The sequence below is a fragment of the Corvus hawaiiensis genome, chromosome 16 (assembly GCF_020740725.1).
Source record: "Corvus hawaiiensis isolate bCorHaw1 chromosome 16, bCorHaw1.pri.cur, whole genome shotgun sequence".
Taxonomy (NCBI): domain Eukaryota; kingdom Metazoa; phylum Chordata; class Aves; order Passeriformes; family Corvidae; genus Corvus; species Corvus hawaiiensis.
In genome coordinates this window covers 14772418-14790704 of record NC_063228.1, presented here as the reverse complement: position 1 = coordinate 14790704, position 18287 = coordinate 14772418, and the positions used below count along the sequence as shown (strand labels likewise).

Below are 18287 nucleotides of genomic sequence, written 5' to 3'. Positions count from 1 at the left end.
TCCCAGTGCTATCCCAGTGCTATCCCAGTGCTCCCAGTGCTCCCAGTGCTCCCAGTGCTCTCCCAGTGCTCTCCCAGTGCTATCCCAGTGCTATCCCAGTGCTATCCCAGTGCTCCCAGTGCTCCCAGTGCTATCCCAGTGCTATCCCAGTGCTATCCCAGTGCTCCCAGTGCTATCCCAGTGCTATCCCAGTGCTATCCCAGTGCGATCCCAGTGCTATCCCAGTGCTCCCAGTGCTCTCTCAGTGCTCCCAGTGCTATCCCAGTGCTCCCAGTGCTATCCCAGTGCTCCCAGTGCTCCCAGTGCTCCCAGTGCTATCCCAGTGCTATCCCAGTGCTATCCCAGTGCTATCCCAGTGCTCCCAGTGCTCCCAGTGCTATCCCACTGCTATCCCAGTGCTCCCAGTGCTCCCAGTGCTATCCCAGTGCGATCCCAGTGCTATCCCAGTGCTCCCAGTGCTCTCTCAGTGCTCCCAGTGCTATCCCAGTGCTCCCAGTGCTATCCCAGTGCTCCCCGTGCTATCCCAGTGCTAGCCCAGTGCGATCCCAGTGCGATCCCAGTGCGATCCCAGTGCTATCCCAGTGCTCCCAGTGCTCCCAGCGCTATCCCAGCGCTATCCCAGCGCTATCCCAGTGCTATCCCAGTGCTCCCAGTGCTATCCCAGTGCTATCCCAGTGCTATCCCAGTGCTCCCAGTGCTCCCAGTGCTATCCCACTGCTATCCCAGTGCTCCCAGTGCTATCCCAGTGCTCCCAGTGCTCTCTCAGTGCTCCCAGTGCTATCTCAGTGCTCCCAGTGCTCCCCGTGCTAGCCCAGCGCTATCCCAGTGCAATCCCAGTGATATCCCAGTGCGATCCCAGTGCGATCCCAGTGCTATCCCAGTGCTCCCAGTGCTCCCAGTGCTATCCCAGCGCTATCCCAGCGCTATCCCAGTGCTATCCCAGTGCTCCCAGTGTTATCCCACTGCTATCCCAGTGCTCCCAGTGCAATCCCAGTGCTCTCCCAGTGCTCTCCCAGTGCTATCCCAGTGCTATCCCAGTGCTCCCAGTGCTATCCCAGGGCTCCCAGTGCTTTCCCAGTGCTCTCCCAGTGCTATCCCAGCGCTATCCCAGTGCTCCCAGTGCTGTCCCAGCGCTATCCCAGCGCTATCCCAGTGCTCCCAGTGCGATCCCAGTGCAATCCCAGTGCTGTCCCAGTGCGATCCCAGTGCGATCCCAGTGATATCCCAGTGCGATCCCAGTGCTCCCAGTGCTATCCCAGCGCTATCCCAGCGCTATCCCAGCACTATCCCAGTGCTCCCAGTGCTCCCAGTGCTATCCCAGTACGATCCCAGTGCTATCCCAGTGCTATCCCAGTGCTCTCCCAGTGCTCTCTCAGTGCTCCCAGTGCTATCCCAGTGCTATCCCAGTGCAATCCCAGTGATAGCCCAGTGCTCTCCCAGTGCTATCCCAGTGCAATCCCAGTGATAGCCCAGTGCTCTCCCAGTGCTCTCCCAGTGCTCTCCCAGTGCTATCCCAGTGCGATCCCAGTGATAGCCCAGTGCAATCCCAGTGATATCCCAGTGCTATCCCAGTGCTAGCCCAGTGCTCTCCCAGTGCTCCCAGTGCTATCCCAGTGCGATCCCAGTGCTAGCCCACTGCTATCCCAGTGCTCCCAGTGCTCTCCCAGTGCTCTCCCAGTGCTCTCCCAGTGCTCTCCCATTGCTATCCCAGTGCTCCCAGTGCGATCCCAGTGCGATCCCAGTGCTCCCAGTGCTCCCAGTGCTATCCCAGTGCCTCCCAGTGCTTTCCCAGTGCGATCCCAGTGCTATCCCAGTGCTCCCAGTGCAATCCCAGTGCGATCCCAGCGCTCTCCCAGCGCGATCCCAGTGCTATCCCAGTGCTATCCCAGTGCTATCCCAGTGCTCCCCCAGTGCTATCCCACTGCTATCCCAGTGCGATCCCAGTGCTCCCAGTGCTATCCCAGTGATAGCCCAGTGCTCTCCCAGTGCTATCCCAGTGCTAGCCCACTGCTATCCCAGTGCTCTCCCAGTGCTATCCCAGTGCTATCCCAGTGCGATCCCAGTGCTAGCCCACTGCTATCCCAGTGCTCCCAGTGCTATCCCAGTGCTCTCCCAGTGCTCTCCCAGTGCTCTCCCAGTGCTCTCCCAGTGCTCCCAGTGCTCTCCCAGTGCTCCCAGTGCTCCCAGTGCTATCCCAGTGCCTCCCAGTGCGATCCCAGTGCGATCCCAGTGCTCCCAGTGCGATCCCAGTGCGATCCCACTGCTATCCCAGCGCTATCCCAGTGCTCCCCCAGTGCTATCCCACTGCTATCCCAGTGCTATCCCAGTGCTCCCAATGTTATCCCAGCGCTATCCCAGTGCTCCCAGTGCGATCCCAGTGCTGTCCCAGCGCTATCCCAGTGCTCCCAGTGCGATCCCAGTGTGATCCCAGTGCTCCCAGTGCTATCCCAGCGCTATCCCAGCACTATCCCAGTGCTCCCAGTGCTATCCCAGTGCTGTCCCAGTGCTCCCAGTGTTATCCCAGTGCTATCCCAGTGCTCCCAGTGCTATCCCAGTGTGATCCCAGTGCTCTCCCAGTGCTCTCTCAGTGCTCCCAGTGCTATCCCAGTGCGATCCCAGTGCTCCCAGTGCGATCCCAGTGCTCCCAGTGCTATCCCAGTGCTATCCCAGTGCTCCCAGTGCGATCCCAGTGCTGTCCCAGCGCTATCCCAGTGCTCCCAGTGATATCCCAGTGCAATCCCAGTGCTCTCCCAGTGCTATCCCAGTGCGATCCCAATGCGATCCCAGTGCTATCCCAGTGCGATCCCAGTGCTATCCCAGTGCTATCCCAGTGCTCTCCCAGTGCTATCCCAGTGCGATCCCAATGCGATCCCAGTGATAGCCCAGTGCAATCCCAGTGATATCCCAGTGCTCTCCCAGTGCTATCCCAGTGCTTTCCCAGTGCGATCCCAGTGCTATCCCAGCGCTATCCCAGCGCTCCCAGTGTTATCCCAGTGCTATCCCAGTGCTCCCAATGCTCTCCCAGTGCTCTCCCAGTGCTATCCCAGTGCTATCCCAGTGCTCCCAGTGCTATCCCAGGGCTCCCAGTGCTTTCCTAGTGCTCCCAGTGCTATCCCAGTGCTATCCCAGTGCTCTCCCAGTGCTATGCCAGTGCTATCTCAGTGCGATCCCAGTGCTATCCCAGTGCTCTCCCAGTGCTCCCAGTGCTATCCCAGTGCTCCCAGTGCTCCCAGTGCTATCTCAGTGCTCCCCGTGCTATCCCAGTGCTCTCCCAGTGCTCTCCCAGTGCTCTCCCAGTGCTATCCCAGTGCTCCCAGCGCTATCCCAGTGATATCCAGTGTCAGTGCTCCCAGTGCCCTCCCAGAGCCGTCCCACTGCTGTCCCAGTTCTCCCAGCGCTCTCAGTGCTATCCCAGTGCTATCCACTGTCCCAGTGCTGTCCCAGTGCTCCCACAGCTGTCCCAGTGCCATCCTAGTCCTCTCACTGATGTCCCAGTACCTCACAATGCCGTCCCAGCGCTTTCCGTAGTGTCCCAGTGCCTCCCAGTGCCACCCAGTGGTGTCTCAGTGCTTCACGGTGGCATCCCAGTACCTCTCAGTGGTGTCCCAGTGCCACCCAGTGGTGTCCCAGTGCTCCCACAGAGCCCCCAGTTTTCCAGCTCACCGTGCTCTGTTCCAGTCACCTGCAGAGCCCCTGCAGCCCCCAGGCACAGCCCAGTGCTCCACAGAGCCTCCCAGTCCTGTTCCAGTGCTCCCAGGGACATCCCAGGGCCTTCCCGAATTTCCCAGTGCTGCCTCAGTGCTCCTAGAGACAGCCCAGTTCATCCCAGAGCTTCCCAGCACCATCCCAGTTTCTCACAGAGCTTCCCAGTACCGACCCAGTGCCTCCCAGGAACACCCAGAGCTTCCCAGAGTCTCCCAGTACCACCCTAATGCTCCCAGGGACATCCCAGTGCATCCCAGAATGAGCCCAATGCCACCCATGGACATCTCAGTGCCTCACAGAGCTTCCCAGTACTTTCCACGGATGGACCAGTGACATCCCAGAGCTTCCCAACACCGCTCAGTGTCTTCTAGGGTTTCCCAGTACCACCCCAGTGGCCTCTAGAGACATTCCAGTGCCATCCATGGCTCACCCAGTGCCTCCCAGAGCCTTCCTGTAACACCCCAGTGCCCTCTGGTGTTGACTCAATACGTCCCAGAGCTTCCCAGTACCACCCCAGTGCCCTCTGGGGACATCCCAGTGCCTCCCAGAGCTCCCTGGTACCACCCCAGTGCCTCCCAGAGCTTCCCAGTATCACCCCAGTGCCCTCTGGGGACATCCCAGTGCCTCCCAGAGCTTCCCAGTACCACCCCAGTGCCTCCCAGAGCTCTCCAGTACCACCCAAGTGCCCTCTGGGGACATCCCAGTGCCTCCCAGAGCTTCCCAGTACCATCCCAGTGCCTCCCAGAGCTTCCCAGTACCACCCCAGTGCCCTCTGGGGACATCCCAGTGCCTCCCAGAGCTCTCCAGTACCACCCCAGTGCCCCCTGGGGACATTCCAGTGCCTCCCAGAGCTTCCCAGTACCACCCCAGTGCCCCCTGGGGACATCCCAGTGCCTCCCAGAGCTTCCCAGTACCACCCCAGTGCCCCCTAGGGACAGCCCAGTGCCTCCCAGAGCTTCCCAGTACCACCCCAGTGCCCCCTGGGGACATTCCAGTGCCTCCCAGAGCTCTCCAGTACCACCCCAGTGCCCCCTGGGGACATCCCAGTGCCTCCCAGAGCCCCCCAGCACTTGCTGGTGCCATCCGAAGGAGGAGACAGGAGTCAGAGCTGGAGGCACCGGGGTTTATTGGGGGGCGGGGCCCCCCCAGGCCGGGGGCTGGCCCTAGAGCCCGTAGATGTTGTCCCTGTCCCTGCTGTCCCAGGCCACCAGCTCGTCCCGCGGGAACCAGAAGCCGATCTCCCGCTGGGCCGTCTCCACGGAGTCACTGGCATGGACCAGGTTCCTGTGAGGGGACAGGGATGGGGACAGTGCCACGGCCGAGGGCTCCCGCTGCCCGCGGCCCTACCTGGTGATGTGCACGCTGAGATCGCCCCGGATGGTCCCCACGGCGCCGCTGTCCCCAACCATGGCCCGCACACACCGCACCGCGTTGTAGCCCTCCCACACCTGCGGGACAGGGACAGCTGAGCCCCCGCCGCCCCCGCCACCCCCGCCGCCCCCGCGCTGTCCCCTCACCATGGCCACCACCGGCCCCGAGGTCATGTAGGCGACGAGCGCGGGGTAGAATGGCTTCAGCCGCAGCTGCTCGTAGTGCTGCTCCACGAGCCTCGGGTCCGCCTGAGGCAGCGGCGGTGACAGTGACACCCGGGCACTGCCCCCCGGCCACCCCCACTCCCCTCCCCGCCTGGAGCAGCGTTCCCCGCCGGGCCCGGCTACCTGGAGCAGCTTCATGGCCACCAGCTTGAAGCCGCGGCGCTCGAAGCGCCGGATGATGTCCCCCAGCAGCCGCCGCTGCACCGCGTCCGGCTTGGCCACCACCAGCGTCTTCTCCTGCAGCGCCGGGGGGGCTGCGAGGGGACCGCGGGTCACTGTCACCACCGCGGGACACGGGACCCCGCCAGACACGGCCCCGGTGGCAGCAGGAGCCCAAGCTGTCCCCGCGGCACCACGGCTTGTACTCGGCCCCCGTCCCTGTCCCCATCCCATCCCGGGGCCGTGTCCCCTGGACAAGCTGTGCCTCCCAGGCTGGCGGGGGTGCCAGGGTTCGTGCCACAAAGCCCTGGTGGGTGTTGGGGACGTGTCCATGGCCAGGAAAGAGCCTTTAAGCCAGGGATGTCTCTGCCGTGTCCCGGTGCTGGGGACTCCGTCTTCTTCTCGGCCCCGGGTCCTTCCCCCTGCCCGGAGGGTCCCTGCTCACCGCCCTCCGCTGGTGGAGAGGAAAATCGAGCGCCGTGGGGCAGCAGCGGCTCGCCCCGCCGCTGGCTCTGCCACAGCTGCGCCGCGGGAGGGGACAGAAGTCCCCGAGGGACAGCGCATCCCGTCCGCTGGAGGGACAGAGGGGACAGGAAGGAGGGGAAGGGAGAGAGGACACTTCACTCCCAATCCCAGGCTTCGGGGACGCGTCCCGGGCTGCGAGGCCGGGTGGCCCCAATGCTGGCGGGGACAGAGCCGGAGGAACCGACCCCATGAGCTCACCCGCTGCCCTGGGCACTGCTGAACTGCAGGACAGCACAGGAGTCCCCCCATCCCAGTCCTGGGGACACCAAACCCCTTGGAACCTTCAGGGAGCGCCAGCTCCGGCCTCTGCCCCATGCCGGCACACGGGGCTGGGGACAGCAGACCCTGGCACCGACTCGCAAGGGAGCCGCCATCCGCCCGGGATGGAGGGACGGGCGCTGGGGGACCGCGGGCACGGAGAGGGGATGGGGCACCATGGGGACAGGATGGGAGCAGGAGCCCTGAGGGGCAGCACAGGCAGGGGACTGGGGACAGGATGGGGATGGGGACAGGGTCCCCAGGGGTAGGACAGGGATGAGGGAAGGGTGCCCAGGGCAGGACAGGGGCGGGGCCGGGTCTCACCGGAGCCGTAGCAGCGGGGCCCGGCGGGGCTCAGGCCCGGCCGCCCCCGCGGGAGGCTCCGGACCAGGCAGCGCCCCAGGAAGCCCATGGCGGCCCCGGCGGGTCGGACCCGGGCTCGGGCGGTCTGCGGAGGCTTCAAAGGCCCGGCCGAGCTCGGGGACGGGTCAGGCTTCCGTCCCTCCCCTTAAAGAAGCCGCCGGGGCCGGGATATCCCGGGACGGAACATCCTCCCCATCCAGAGCATCCCAGCACGGAGCATCCTGATACGGAACATCCCGGTCTGGAATGCCAAGCCCTGCCAGGGTGGGAGCACAGCCCACAGCACCCATCCCGAGGGGAGCCAGACCCTGCCAGGAACCAAACCTGCCTCGTGCTTTGCCCTCGATTCACCAGGCAAGGAGAGGCCGGGGTAGCCCATGCCAGGCTGAGCCGGGGCACAGGGGAGTCCCCAGCCCCAGGAGCAGCCAGGGCAGTGTCCCCACTGTGGGGCACAGACCTGCCCTGGACACAGCAGGTGCTGAGGAAGGAGTGCAAGACCCTGGGGGCAGAGGAACTGCCCAGGTGGGAGCCCCTCTGGTCACTCCTCCCAGCCCCATTCCAGCCCCCAGGCTGGGAAATCAGTCCTTACTGAGCTTCCTCCTGAAGAGCAGCTTGGAAAAGCCTGCTTGCTTTGAGCCCGTTTCCCAAATCTGTGCTGATTTGAAGGACTGAGGAGCATCCTGAAGGCACACATGGATACAAACAGGCTGAGGGCTGGGCTTGACCCCACTCTCCTTGTTTCCTCCCTGCCTGCCCAAGGCACAGGGAGTGGGGGGACAGCTGTGGGCCCAGCTGTGCTCAGCGCCATGGCAAAAAAACACCTCAGCGGCTTCCCTTGGGCAAATGGATTCAACAGGTTGTGGAAAAGAGACTTTCTGCCCCCAAACAGGGGCTGGAGAAAGGCCCCTCTCCACGGTTTGCCAGGCCAGTGGGGATGGGACAGATGGGTGGCAAAGAGGTTTTAGGACAAGGGGTGGCAGACTGGAACCTGGGCTTTGGCCACCTGGCAGCTGCTTGGCATTGGCCAAGGGAAAAACTTCTACTTTCACCCTCTGTCAAGCCAAGAAGGAAAAGCAGCATGAGCCTGCAGAGCTGTGCTGGGATGAAATCCCTTCAGCCCGGCTCCAAAGGGAGCCACAGCCAGAGAACCGGTGAGGAGGTGGCTGCCAGCTTCCAGTGCCCCCCACTGCAGCTCAGGGCAGGGCAGAGCTGCTGCGAGTGCCCAGGAGCAGGGCCAGGCTCCAGGGCCAGGCCTGGACTCTGCACCAGCTCTTCCCACACCCAAGTCCCAGCAGGAACAACGACGACTCCAAGCTTTATGCAGAGACAGTGGCACGGAGTTACTCCGGGTATGGCTGGCAGGGAGCTGGGCACAGATCATCACTTACCTTCCTCCCCTCTTCCCTCACCCCTCTGGAGGCAGCTCAGCCCTCACCTGCAGGGGCTGGAGCAGGTGAGGCACATCCTGGGCATTTGGACTCTGCTTCAGGGCAGGGAGCCCAAACATCCACCTGGTGCCAGCTCAGAGCCCGGATGCAGGGCCCTTGCACAGATGATCCAAACAGCCTCCGTCCCATCCCAGTGACAAACGTGCACAGGGAAGGGGTTTGTCCACAGAACTGAACAGGAGGCACCATGGACTCAGTCCTGCCATGCTCCAGCTCCCCCGACACCTCCCAGCTGTGCAGGTGCAGCCACAGCACATCCACATCTCCAGATGTTCCTAGGAGAACATCTCCAGCTGTGCTCCCTGCCCAGGGACTGGTGCTGTTCCCACCACTGCAGCTGCCCACTGAACCATGGGGAACTGAGACTGATTCCATGGGATCATGGAATGGTTTGGGTTGGAAAGGACCTCAAAGCCCATCCAGTTCCACCCCCCGCCATGGGCAGGGACACCTTCCACTGGCCCAGGCTGCTCCAAGCCCCATCCAGCCTGGCCTTGGACACTGCCAGGGATCCAGGGGCAGCCACAGCTGCTCCGGGCACCCTGTGCCAGGGCCTGCCCACCCTCCCAGGGAACAATTCCTTACCAGTTATCCCATCCAGCCCTGCCCTCATTCAGCCTAAGGCCATTCCCCTCCAGGTCCCTCCATGCCCCTGTGAGAAGTTCCTCTCAAATTGAATCTATTAAATATAAAAATGAAGACTGATTTAATGCTGCTTCCTGACCAGGGGGGAAAGAAACCCTTCCCAGCTGCACGATCAGAGATTCACAACCCCACACAGTCTGGTCCTGCCTGACCGCTGTCTGGGATTTTACCACACAGATGCCACTACTGGTCACTGGCCAGTGGGTGAACTTCAGCTCCAGGCCCACTGGGAATGTGGGATTTCTTCCTGCAGGCACTTCATGATTGATTCAGACCAGAGTCCTGGAGGGAATGAAGGGATCACCACAACATGTGACAGAAAACACAGCAGGAAAACAACAAGGAGACAGTAGAGGAAGAAGCCACGAAGCCACCACCAATCTGCACCTTCCAGGAGCTGCTGGAATAGTTGGGATCCTTGCTGGCTGCTCCTCATTCCTGATCCTGGGAAAAGCTGTGCATCACTGCTTGTTCATTTACAGAACGACTTAGAGGGAAAGTAACCCAGCCCCAAGGTATTTAAAACAACAAAGTAAGCACTTTATTCCCATTAAGCATGTTGTTTTAGTATCACAATGGAATGATGAGAAAACGTTTAAAAAAAACCCCAAAAAAAGTCTCTAAATCCTCGCCAACATCGGGGAGGTTTTCAAGGCAATTTAAAAACAAAGGGAGTGACAGAAGTGCCAAACCAGTCCCAACGTCGGGAGACTCCTCCCCCGAGAGCTGGGCAGGGCAGGAAGGTGGAATGACACGAAGGTACGAATGTCTGAAGTGGTCTTTGGCGCTTCTGCCTCGCGTCTGATACGGACATGATCTCTCCAGACACCTCCAGATGCAACAAAGTGCTACAGGAGCAGAGGGAAAGCCCCGGGAGAGGGATTTCCCAACAGTCGGGATGCCCCGGGGGTGGGCATTAAGACACATCCTGCCGGCTCCAGCTGCGGCCTCGGGCTGGGGAGGGAGAACTCAAAGGAAGCGGTGGTGGAGCGTGGTGAATCCAGGCCGTGGGCACGGGCAGGACCCCGGCGTGCAGCGCTGGCACGGCCCGGGAGGAGGGCGGCGGTGGCGAACACGGATCCGTTCCCTGGGGAATGGCAGAGTCCAGTGCAGTCACTACAACTTCACAGTGCCGGGGGGCAGGCTGTCGTTGCACAGTCTGTAATAGCGCAGGTCGTTCACCAGCCTGTGCACGTTCTGCGTGAACGAGGGCAGGTCCTGCAAGGGAGAGAACCACTGTGAACCAGGGCAGGTCCTGCAAGGCACGAAACAACTGCTAGGAACGGGCTGACAGCAGGGAAGAGAGAGGGACCGAGAGGGGCAAACACGCAGCGGGTGCTCCCACAGGAACTGATCCATCCTGACCCAGGCTGAGCCCAGGGAACTCCAGCTGCTGGAGCAGAGATGGTTTCAGAGCTGCCTGCAGGGATCCAGGCTCTGCCCACACCTCCGGCTCCTCATCGTGCAGCGAGGCCCGAGAGGAATGGTCATGGAAGCCCAGCCTGGGCTGGGCTGGGAAGGACCTCAAAGCCCATCCAGTGCCACCCCTGCCATGGGCAGGGACACCTCCCACTGGCCCAGGCTGCTCCAAGCCCCATCCAACCTGGCCTTGGACACTGCCAGGGATCCAGGGGCAGCCACAGCTGCTCTGGGCACCCTGTGCCAGGGCCTGCCCACCCTCCCAGGGAACAATTCCTTCCCAATATCCCATCCAGCCCTGCCCTCTGGCACTGGGAAGCCATTCCCTGTGTCCTGTCCTTCCAGCCCTTGTCCCCAGTCCCTCTGCAGCTCTCCTGGAGCCCCTTTAGGCCCTGCAAGGGGCTCTGAGCTCTCCCTGGATCCCTCTCTTCACCACGCTGGACATCCCCAGCTCTCCCAGCCTGGCTCCATGCAGCAGGAATTCCTTGCTGCCCTCCTGCCAAGGCTCCTGGGTGTCACACACTCCCTGACAAGGGCTGATATTCCTGAAGAGCAGTTGCCTTCTAGGGCCAAAGAAATTCTCCCAGGCTTCCACTCCCACCCTCACCCTTGGTCTCAAATCCCCATCCCCTCCCTCAGGACAGGGAGCACTCAATGCCAAATTACCCTCAGTAAACGGAAGCCACAACCTGCTGCTCTGCCATGATATTCCACACATTTCCTTCCCACACACACACGGGGTTTGCAGGAGTTGTGAGCCTTTGCAGGGACTCTGCTGTCATCCTTAACCCTCAAACATCTGGCAAGGACCTGAGCGTCCCACTCTGGAACACGTCAGCCTATCCCAATGAAAACTTCCTCCAGGAAACATTCCCTAACTCCCAGAGCATCCTGCACCTGAGGGATGAGATGGCAGCTCTGCTCCCTGCAGTGAGAAATCCTTGGCTGGGGATTGCTGAGCGTGGAAGCCTTGGGAACAAAAGGTTCTGCCTGGAGACATTCCCAGCTGCCCTCTAGCACGTTCTGTGCATCCCGGGAATCCTGCTCTGCTGCAGCCCCCCTCCTTACCCTGTCCATTTTGAAATTCCTCCCCAGCACGTTCTTCTGGTTGGAGTCCACGCCGTCGCAGCTGGCCAGGAACTCGGGCAGGAAGGCGGAGTAGAAGCCGTCGAAGTCCACCGAGGCCATGTTGTAGGTGGCGATGCCGATCTCCTCCTGCAGCAGGTCGTGGGACTTGTGCACCAGCACCTGCAGCAGCACGTTCACAAACTGGAACAGCATCGTGGTCCTGAAGATCTTCTGCACAGGGAGAGGGGCACGGGGTTAGGGGACTCCACTCCTCTCACAGGAGGACAAATCCAGCAAGGACAGAGCAGCCACGGCTTCGGCAGCGTCGCCAACTCTGGTGAGCACTGAGATGATTTTCTAAGCAAAGCCACATCAAAAATGGCTAAAATAAGCTCAATTAGTATCAGCTTGAAAGTTAGCATTGAGTTTGGCCACGCTTACCTCATTGTTTGGGGCTTCAGGGAGAGCTCAGAGCCCCTTGCAGGGCCTCAAGGGGCTCCAGGAGAGCTGCAGAGGGACTGGGGACAAGGGCTGGAGGGACAGGACACAGGGAATGGCTTCCCACTGCCAGAGGGCAGGGCTGGATGGGATATGGGGAAGGAATTGTTCCCTGCGAGGGTGGGCAGGCCCTGGCACAGGGTGCCCAGAGCAGCTGTGGCTGCCCCTGGATCCCTGGCAGTGTCCAAGGCCAGGCTGGATGGGGCTTGGAGCAGCCTGGGACAGTGGGAGGTGTCCCTGCCATGGCAGGGGTAAAAGTAAATTAGCTTTACAGTCCCTTCCAGCCCAAACCATTCCATGATTCCATGCTCTGACCCAAGTTTTACAAAGCCACCAGCATCAAGTCCCACTCCAATTCCAGCCAGGTTCTGGAATTCCCTGCACAGGGCTCCTGGGAGCCAGGGAATGTGGCAGATGCCTGGAAGTCTGCCCCAGGCACCTGGAACACAAAGTGCTGCCCTTCAGGTGTGAATACAGATGAGAAACTGAAAGCTCTGCTTTCCCAGGCTGAGCAGATTCCCTGGATTCCAGATTTAACCCTTCCTGGCAGCAGCTAACTGTGGGTAGGTTACAGGGCCTGGAGGACAGGTCCAAAGAGAGGTGGAGACTCCCACGTGGCAGTGCCCTGGGAATACCAGATACCTGCTGCTGCCCAGGTGGGAATGCTGGAGGCACTCACTGTCCCACTGATGATCCCAGTTCCCACTTCCCCAGACAAACCTCACTGCCACTGTGTGTTCTCACTGTCAGAGGAGGGAACACATCCAGGCTTTGCTGGGAGCTGGGATCCCTCCCATTCCCAGTTCCCAGTATCAAGGGCTGGCAGCCCCATTCCAACCTCCCGGAGCATGGCAACCACCCAAAGGCTGTGGCACAAAACCCCCAAATCCTGACCTGGGTTTCTGAGTAGCTTAAAAGCAGTCCCAGGACACCTCTTCCCATGCACAGAGAGCTCAGGCAGGACCCACCTTGTGGTACAGCTTCTGCTTTGTGTTCAGAGTCTCCAGGTAGAAGAGGTTCTGCTTGAACAGATGAATATCAGGCTGCAGGAAGGACTGGCCAAATGCCTGGGGACAAAGCACAGATGGAGGAAGGGGATGGAGACCACCACAAACATCAGACCTGCCAGGCAAAACAGCAGCATTTTCACCCTGGCACCAGGACAAACCCCTGGGAGCCTCAGTGCAGCAAGCTATCAAGAGACAGGCAGCTGTTCAAATCAACTGTGCTGCCACCAGATCCATGGGAATGGGGTTTTGGTGTGAACATGGGCATAGCCCTGCTGAGCTGGGCCCACTGGGAACAGGCAGGCCAAGCTGGCACTGGAGAGGGCCAGGGATGCTGAGCCCAGCTCCCTGGGCAGGCAGTGTGCTCAGGAAGGGCAGGGCTGTTCCTCAGAGATGTCACCTGAGGCACCAAGGCATGGGGGAACAGACCAGGACACACCCCAGGGTGGGCCCTCAGTCCCAGTCAGGAGCCCAAGCAGATGTCACTGCGCTGGATTAGGATTTGGAGATGGGCCCTGGGAGCCTGTGAAGAGCCCAGAACAGAATCTGCTGGACCCTGACCTGGCCTGGCAGGGCTGCACAGTGTGTGGTCAAGCACCTTTTCCACCCTGAACACCTCCAAAACACTGTACAGGGCATGCAGGCAGGTGAGGTCAGCTGTGCACAGAGACAGGCAGCAGGATTTTAACAGCTCCTCTTCAAGGCATTGCGAACAGAAGAGTTTATTCACCCACATGACCCATTTATTGTCAAATGGACAAGAACAATCCAGATCCCAGCAAGACTGAGCCAGTTCTGGCCTTAGATCTCAGGTGGAAACCAGCACACAAGCTATTCATGTCCCCCACACAAAGCACTGGCTGTGGGAACACTTAGAGAACATTAAATAAGAGTTTTCTATCAGAGCAGCAGGAGCCAAGGAGTAAAACAAGCAGTGCAGGATTGCCACGCAGCCTGAACTGGGATGATGATATAAAAATCTTCCAGAAGGAGGCATTCTGGTGAGTTTGGAAGTGTTCCACAGCTACAGGTGAAAGAGATGCTTGGACAGCCCTGCACAGGGCCCAGCCTGAGCTTCATTCACACCAAAAGGTGGCAGGAGAAGGGCAGGCCAGAGAGAAACATGACACAGTTCATGTCAGTGCAAGAGCTCCCTCTCCACATGTGCACCAGAGGGGACCCAGCTTCTCCAGGCTCTCCACGATGGGGCAACTCTCCCAAAGGTCTCCTGCAGTCTAAGGTGATCTAGGAATTGCAAGGGAGCTCATCTGGCCAGCTCTGACCAAAGCAACACACAGAACACAGTCTGTTAGTCTTAAAAAATTCCAACTTCCCCACCTGAGGAGGTTGGTGCTGGCTCTGTGCACACTCTGTCCCTGCCTGCCAGGGCCTCAAGGGGCTCCAGGAGAGCTGGAGAGGGACTTGGGACAAGGGTGGAGGGACAGGACACAGGGAATGGCTTCCCAGTGCCAGAGGGCAGGGCTGGATGGGAGATTGGGAAGGAATTGTTCCCTGGGAGGGTGGGCAGGCCCTGGCACAGGGTGCCCAGAGCAGCTGTGGCTGCCCCTGGATCCCTGGCAGTGTCCAAGGCCAGGCTGGACATTGGGGCTTGGAGCAGCCTGGGACAGTGGGAGGTGTCCCTGCCCATGGCAGGGGGTGGAATGGGATGGGCTTTCAGGTCTCCTGAACCCAAACCACTCCATGATTCTGTATTTCCCAGGGCAAAGCCTGTCAGGTGTTACCCCACTGACCCTTCTCTACCAGGTCCTGTGGAACAGCACACAAGAAGTCCATGGAAGCCAAAAGACACTCAGGAACATTTCCTGCACTGACAGCTTTCCCCAGTGCCAACCACAACACTCAGAGTTAACTGGGTCAGTGGCAGTAATGTATTTTTATTACAGGATGAGGCTTGCAAAGGAATTAACATTCCTTCCTCATGCCTGCATGGCTCTGTGCCTTGTGAGCTCAGCAGCTGGGTCACTCCTCAGCAACTTTCATCTGCAGCAGCTCCTGGAAGCAAAACCTCACTCAAGACACATCTAAACTCATCACCCACATGTGCCCATGTGGGACCCTCACAAGAACAGAGACACTGAGGGGCTGGAGCGGGTGCAGAGAAGGGAACAGAGCTGGGAAGGGGCTGGAGCACCAGGAGCGGCTGAGGGAGCTGGGAAAGGGGCTCAGCCCCACAGAAAGGGGCTCAGCAAAGGAGGCTCAGGGGGGACCTTGTGGCTCTGCACAAGTCCCTGACAGGAGGGGGCAGCCGGGGGGGGTCGAGCTCTGCTGCCAGGGAACAGGGACAGGAGGAGAGGGAACGGCCTCAGGCTGGGCCAGGGGAGGGTCAGGTTGGATATTGGGGAAATTCCTTCATGGGAAGGGTGGTCAGGCACTGGCACAGCTGCCCAGGGCAGTGCTGGGGTCACCATCCGTGGGGGGATTTAACAGTGGATGTGGCACTTGGGGACACGGGTCAGTGGTGGCCTTGGCAGTGCTGGGGAATGGTTGAACTCAATCTCAGAGAGCTTTTCCAACCCTGGTGCTTCTGTGATTTTTTTACTGCAGTGCCTCAAGCAGTGTGTGCTCCCCTGCAGGAAAGGTTCTGCGGAATGGGTGAGTTACCTGCATGATGGCACTGAACTGGGCTTCGTTCTCCATCTGCTCCTCTGCCACTCCCCTCTGGACACTGGCCAGCACGCTGGATTTGAAGAAGTACCTCCAGTTGTGGTGCAGGACCCGGAAGAGCAGCTCAAACAGCTCTGCTTTCACATCAGGGGATGAGCGCTGGCAGCACAGGGGGACAGAGCTCAGAGCAGGCTCCTCTGCTGGATCCCACCCCAATTCTGGATCCCACCAACCCAGGGCTTTGCACCAAAGCCTTTCTCCTAAGGGAGCACCAAACCCAGCAGGTGTAGGATCATGCTGAAAACACATCAATCCTCCACCCACACTGCTTCCAATCCCACTGACCAGTCCTCCACAGCGTGCTTTCCCTCCACAGGGATTGACACACGCAGCTCTTGAAAGCCAAAGCTTCACTGCTGCCACCCCCCCAGCAATGCCTTCCCTTCCCATTCCCATTCCCAGCCCTGGGAGAGCAGCCCTACCTCTGCAATGATGGGATACACCTGCTCCATGCACAGCGAGATCACACTGGGCAGGAAGGGTTTGAACACCTGGCCTGGCTCCTGCACCACCACCTGCAGGATCTTCAGGAACTTTTCCACCACCCTGCAGCCGGTGCTGCCCTCGTGGAGGATGCTCTCTGCCAGCTGCTCCCTGGGACACAAACAGGCATTAGGAAGATTCCCAGAGATCTGTTGTAGGCTTCCCTGGTTTACTGGAAAACAGGTGATGCCTCTAAAATGCTCAGTTAATACAGGCCAAGCACATGAAGCCACAGAAAGGAGGGAGGTTGCCACTGAGGGTTGGCAGATCCCCCTCTGCAACAAGAGATGAGTGAAGGGACACCCTCAGACCTTAGGCAGGAGCTAAGAGGGAATATGAGAGCCCAGTTCAACACCCCACACTGCCAGAAAGTCCATGGGAGAGCTGGAATTGCACAGTGGCAGGTATGACTGATGAGCACGCACTGGAGCTCTCCAGACTTGGAAGTGTTTTCCTCAGATTCAGCCCTGGGACATGACAAAAGTCTGGCCACAAAGGCTGGAAACAGCCCACTTTAGGGACAGGGACCCACTGGCTGAGCAGCTCCTGAGATAAACCATCCTGAGGGGTGAGAAACAAATGTTGGGCAGTACCTGGTGAACATGTTCAGGAAGGTCTGTATGATCTGCTCAGTGAAAGGCACTCCCATCTGCACCCTCAGGCCTTGGAACAGGGTGAGGAAAAAGCTCAGCATCTCATCTGTCACATCTAAGAGAAGAGAAAAGCAAAAAGAACGTGTTAAAGAAACATCCAAGTGCATCAATCAGTGTTTTATGTTTCAGTCTTTTATGTAAGTCTCAAGTTTGCTCCTCCTGTTCAGGGAACCCCATTTGCTCTTGGGAATTTACCAGCAGGGTTATCTGAGAAACTGAAACCATCAGCTGGTTACTACAGGGCTTCAGGATTGTTCATACCCTTCCAAAAGCTGCCAGGGATGACAAGCACAGGCAGCACCAACCCCTCAGAACAACCACAACCCTGCCAGCAAGGCCTCAGCGAGCTCTGCCTGCACGCAGTGCTGGGACAAAGCTCACGGGAGCTCCAGGCTCATCTCCAGTTCTCACTGCTTGTACAGGGTTAACAGGAAACACCAGGAAATCCAACACATCCACACAGCTCGGGGTGGAGGAGACAGAATCCAGCTTGGTTTTTTGGCAGAAACTGAGAAGACCCTTCTGTCTTCAGAAGGGAGCACGTGGTGATTGCAGTGATTAGCACCCAGCTAATCCTTCATCCATCCCAATAAACACTGGATAACCAAGCTGGAGCTGCTCAACTCCTCCCTCATCACACAGCCTTTGGTAGCCAAAAAATTGCAGTTGATGAGGCTGCCAGCCTGTTCTGGAGACAGCAGCTCCCTGGAGTCACAGCACCCTTTGCCTCTGCCTTGGATCCTCTCTGCATTTCACCCCTTTTGTCTCCCCTCAGCCCCTCCACTGAGAAAATCCCACCCAGCTCCAAATGGGACACGAGGAAGCACCCTGATGTGACACAAAATACAAGCTGCTGGCCAGAAGGCTGCCAAGTGAGAGTCCTGGTTCCATCTCAGGGAAAAAAATCCCCAAATCGCACACCATCTGACCTAATCTGACAACATCTATCCCTCTTTGTCTTCAAGCTTCTGCAGAGAATGTAAATGGCAAATACAACCAGAGAGGGTATTTGAAAGCATTTTTTTTGTGCTCAGGACCAGCTCCTCTTTGAAACTGTGACAGTCCTGCCTGGATCCTGGCTGGCAGGGATGTCCCTTCCCTGCTGTGGCTCAGCCCAGCTCTCCCAGCACACCCAGGCACAGACAACCCACACACTCCACACCCACACCATGGCTCTGTGCTGCTGTTCTGGGTGTTATCAGGAGCTCAGAAAGCTACTCACAGCATGGCCCCTGGCCTGAGGTTATACCTGACTGATGAATGAAAGCTGGGAAGAGGGCTAGTGAGACCTGCACGGATTCTTGCAGCGACTGATAACAGATCTGCCGGGACTTGGTGGATTCTCCAGAGATACTTTCTACAATATCTTCCAGAACGCTCAGTGTCTGGTGGATGATCACTTTGGCTGCAAAACAAGAGGGGTGATGCTTCTGGCACGTGCCAAAACTGCTTGGAGGTAAGAGGGAGAGAAATGAAGCTCACACACACAGGAATTAAAACAACTGACGTGTGACACTGCAGATTTCTGAACAACTTCTGAAGCGATCCTCAATGAAAAAAACCCCAAAGACACACCCAAAACCAGGCCCAAAGCATATACACAAGTTTCCCTGCACCCCTGCCAGGAGTTTCCTTGCATTCCTCCTATATAAACAAACCCTCTCCAGTAATTCCCAAGTCTGGAAGAAATTCTTATTTTCCCCCTTCACTTTTTACACCCATGATCTTCATTAACACAGCTTCCAGCCAGTATTTCCAATACCACACCATGAGGCC

General features: G+C 59.0%; 2 protein-coding genes across 10 annotated transcripts in view; both read right to left on the bottom strand.

Annotated features, from left to right (window-relative positions):
• Window positions 1–4814: 4814 nt before the first annotated feature.
• Window positions 4815–6692, bottom strand: LOC125334130 (nucleoside diphosphate kinase, mitochondrial-like). 7 transcript variants are annotated; one of them, XM_048320656.1, is made up of 5 exons: window positions 6567–6692; window positions 5424–5554; window positions 5223–5324; window positions 5053–5153; window positions 4815–4989 (listed from the first exon to the last, which is right to left on the bottom strand). In XM_048320656.1, the coding sequence occupies exons 1-5, from the start codon at window positions 6652–6654 to the stop codon at window positions 4869–4871; spliced, it is 543 nt and encodes a 180-aa protein (XP_048176613.1). In that variant the 5' UTR covers window positions 6655–6692; the 3' UTR covers window positions 4815–4868. The 7 variants fall into 7 exon arrangements, with proteins under 7 accessions (XP_048176613.1, XP_048176610.1, XP_048176609.1 ...); XM_048320653.1 differs by having other exon boundaries at window positions 5424–6313; window positions 6567–6657; XM_048320652.1 differs by having other exon boundaries at window positions 5424–6031; window positions 6183–6653.
• Window positions 6693–9216: 2524 nt separating this feature from the next.
• The window catches only part of XPO6 (exportin 6), a 56123-nt gene continuing 47052 nt past the window's right edge, over window positions 9217–18287 (bottom strand). For all 3 annotated transcript variants that reach the window (XM_048320595.1, XM_048320594.1, XM_048320592.1), the window contains 7 exons: window positions 17761–17916; window positions 16452–16566; window positions 15798–15969; window positions 15313–15474; window positions 12652–12750; window positions 11186–11416; window positions 9217–9916 (listed from right to left, as the gene is read on the bottom strand). In XM_048320595.1, the coding sequence (XP_048176552.1) occupies window positions 9815–9916; window positions 11186–11416; window positions 12652–12750; window positions 15313–15474; window positions 15798–15969; window positions 16452–16566; window positions 17761–17916 (1037 nt within the window). In that variant the 3' untranslated portion in view covers window positions 9217–9814. The remainder of the gene's footprint in view (window positions 9917–11185; window positions 11417–12651; window positions 12751–15312; window positions 15475–15797; window positions 15970–16451; window positions 16567–17760; window positions 17917–18287) is intronic.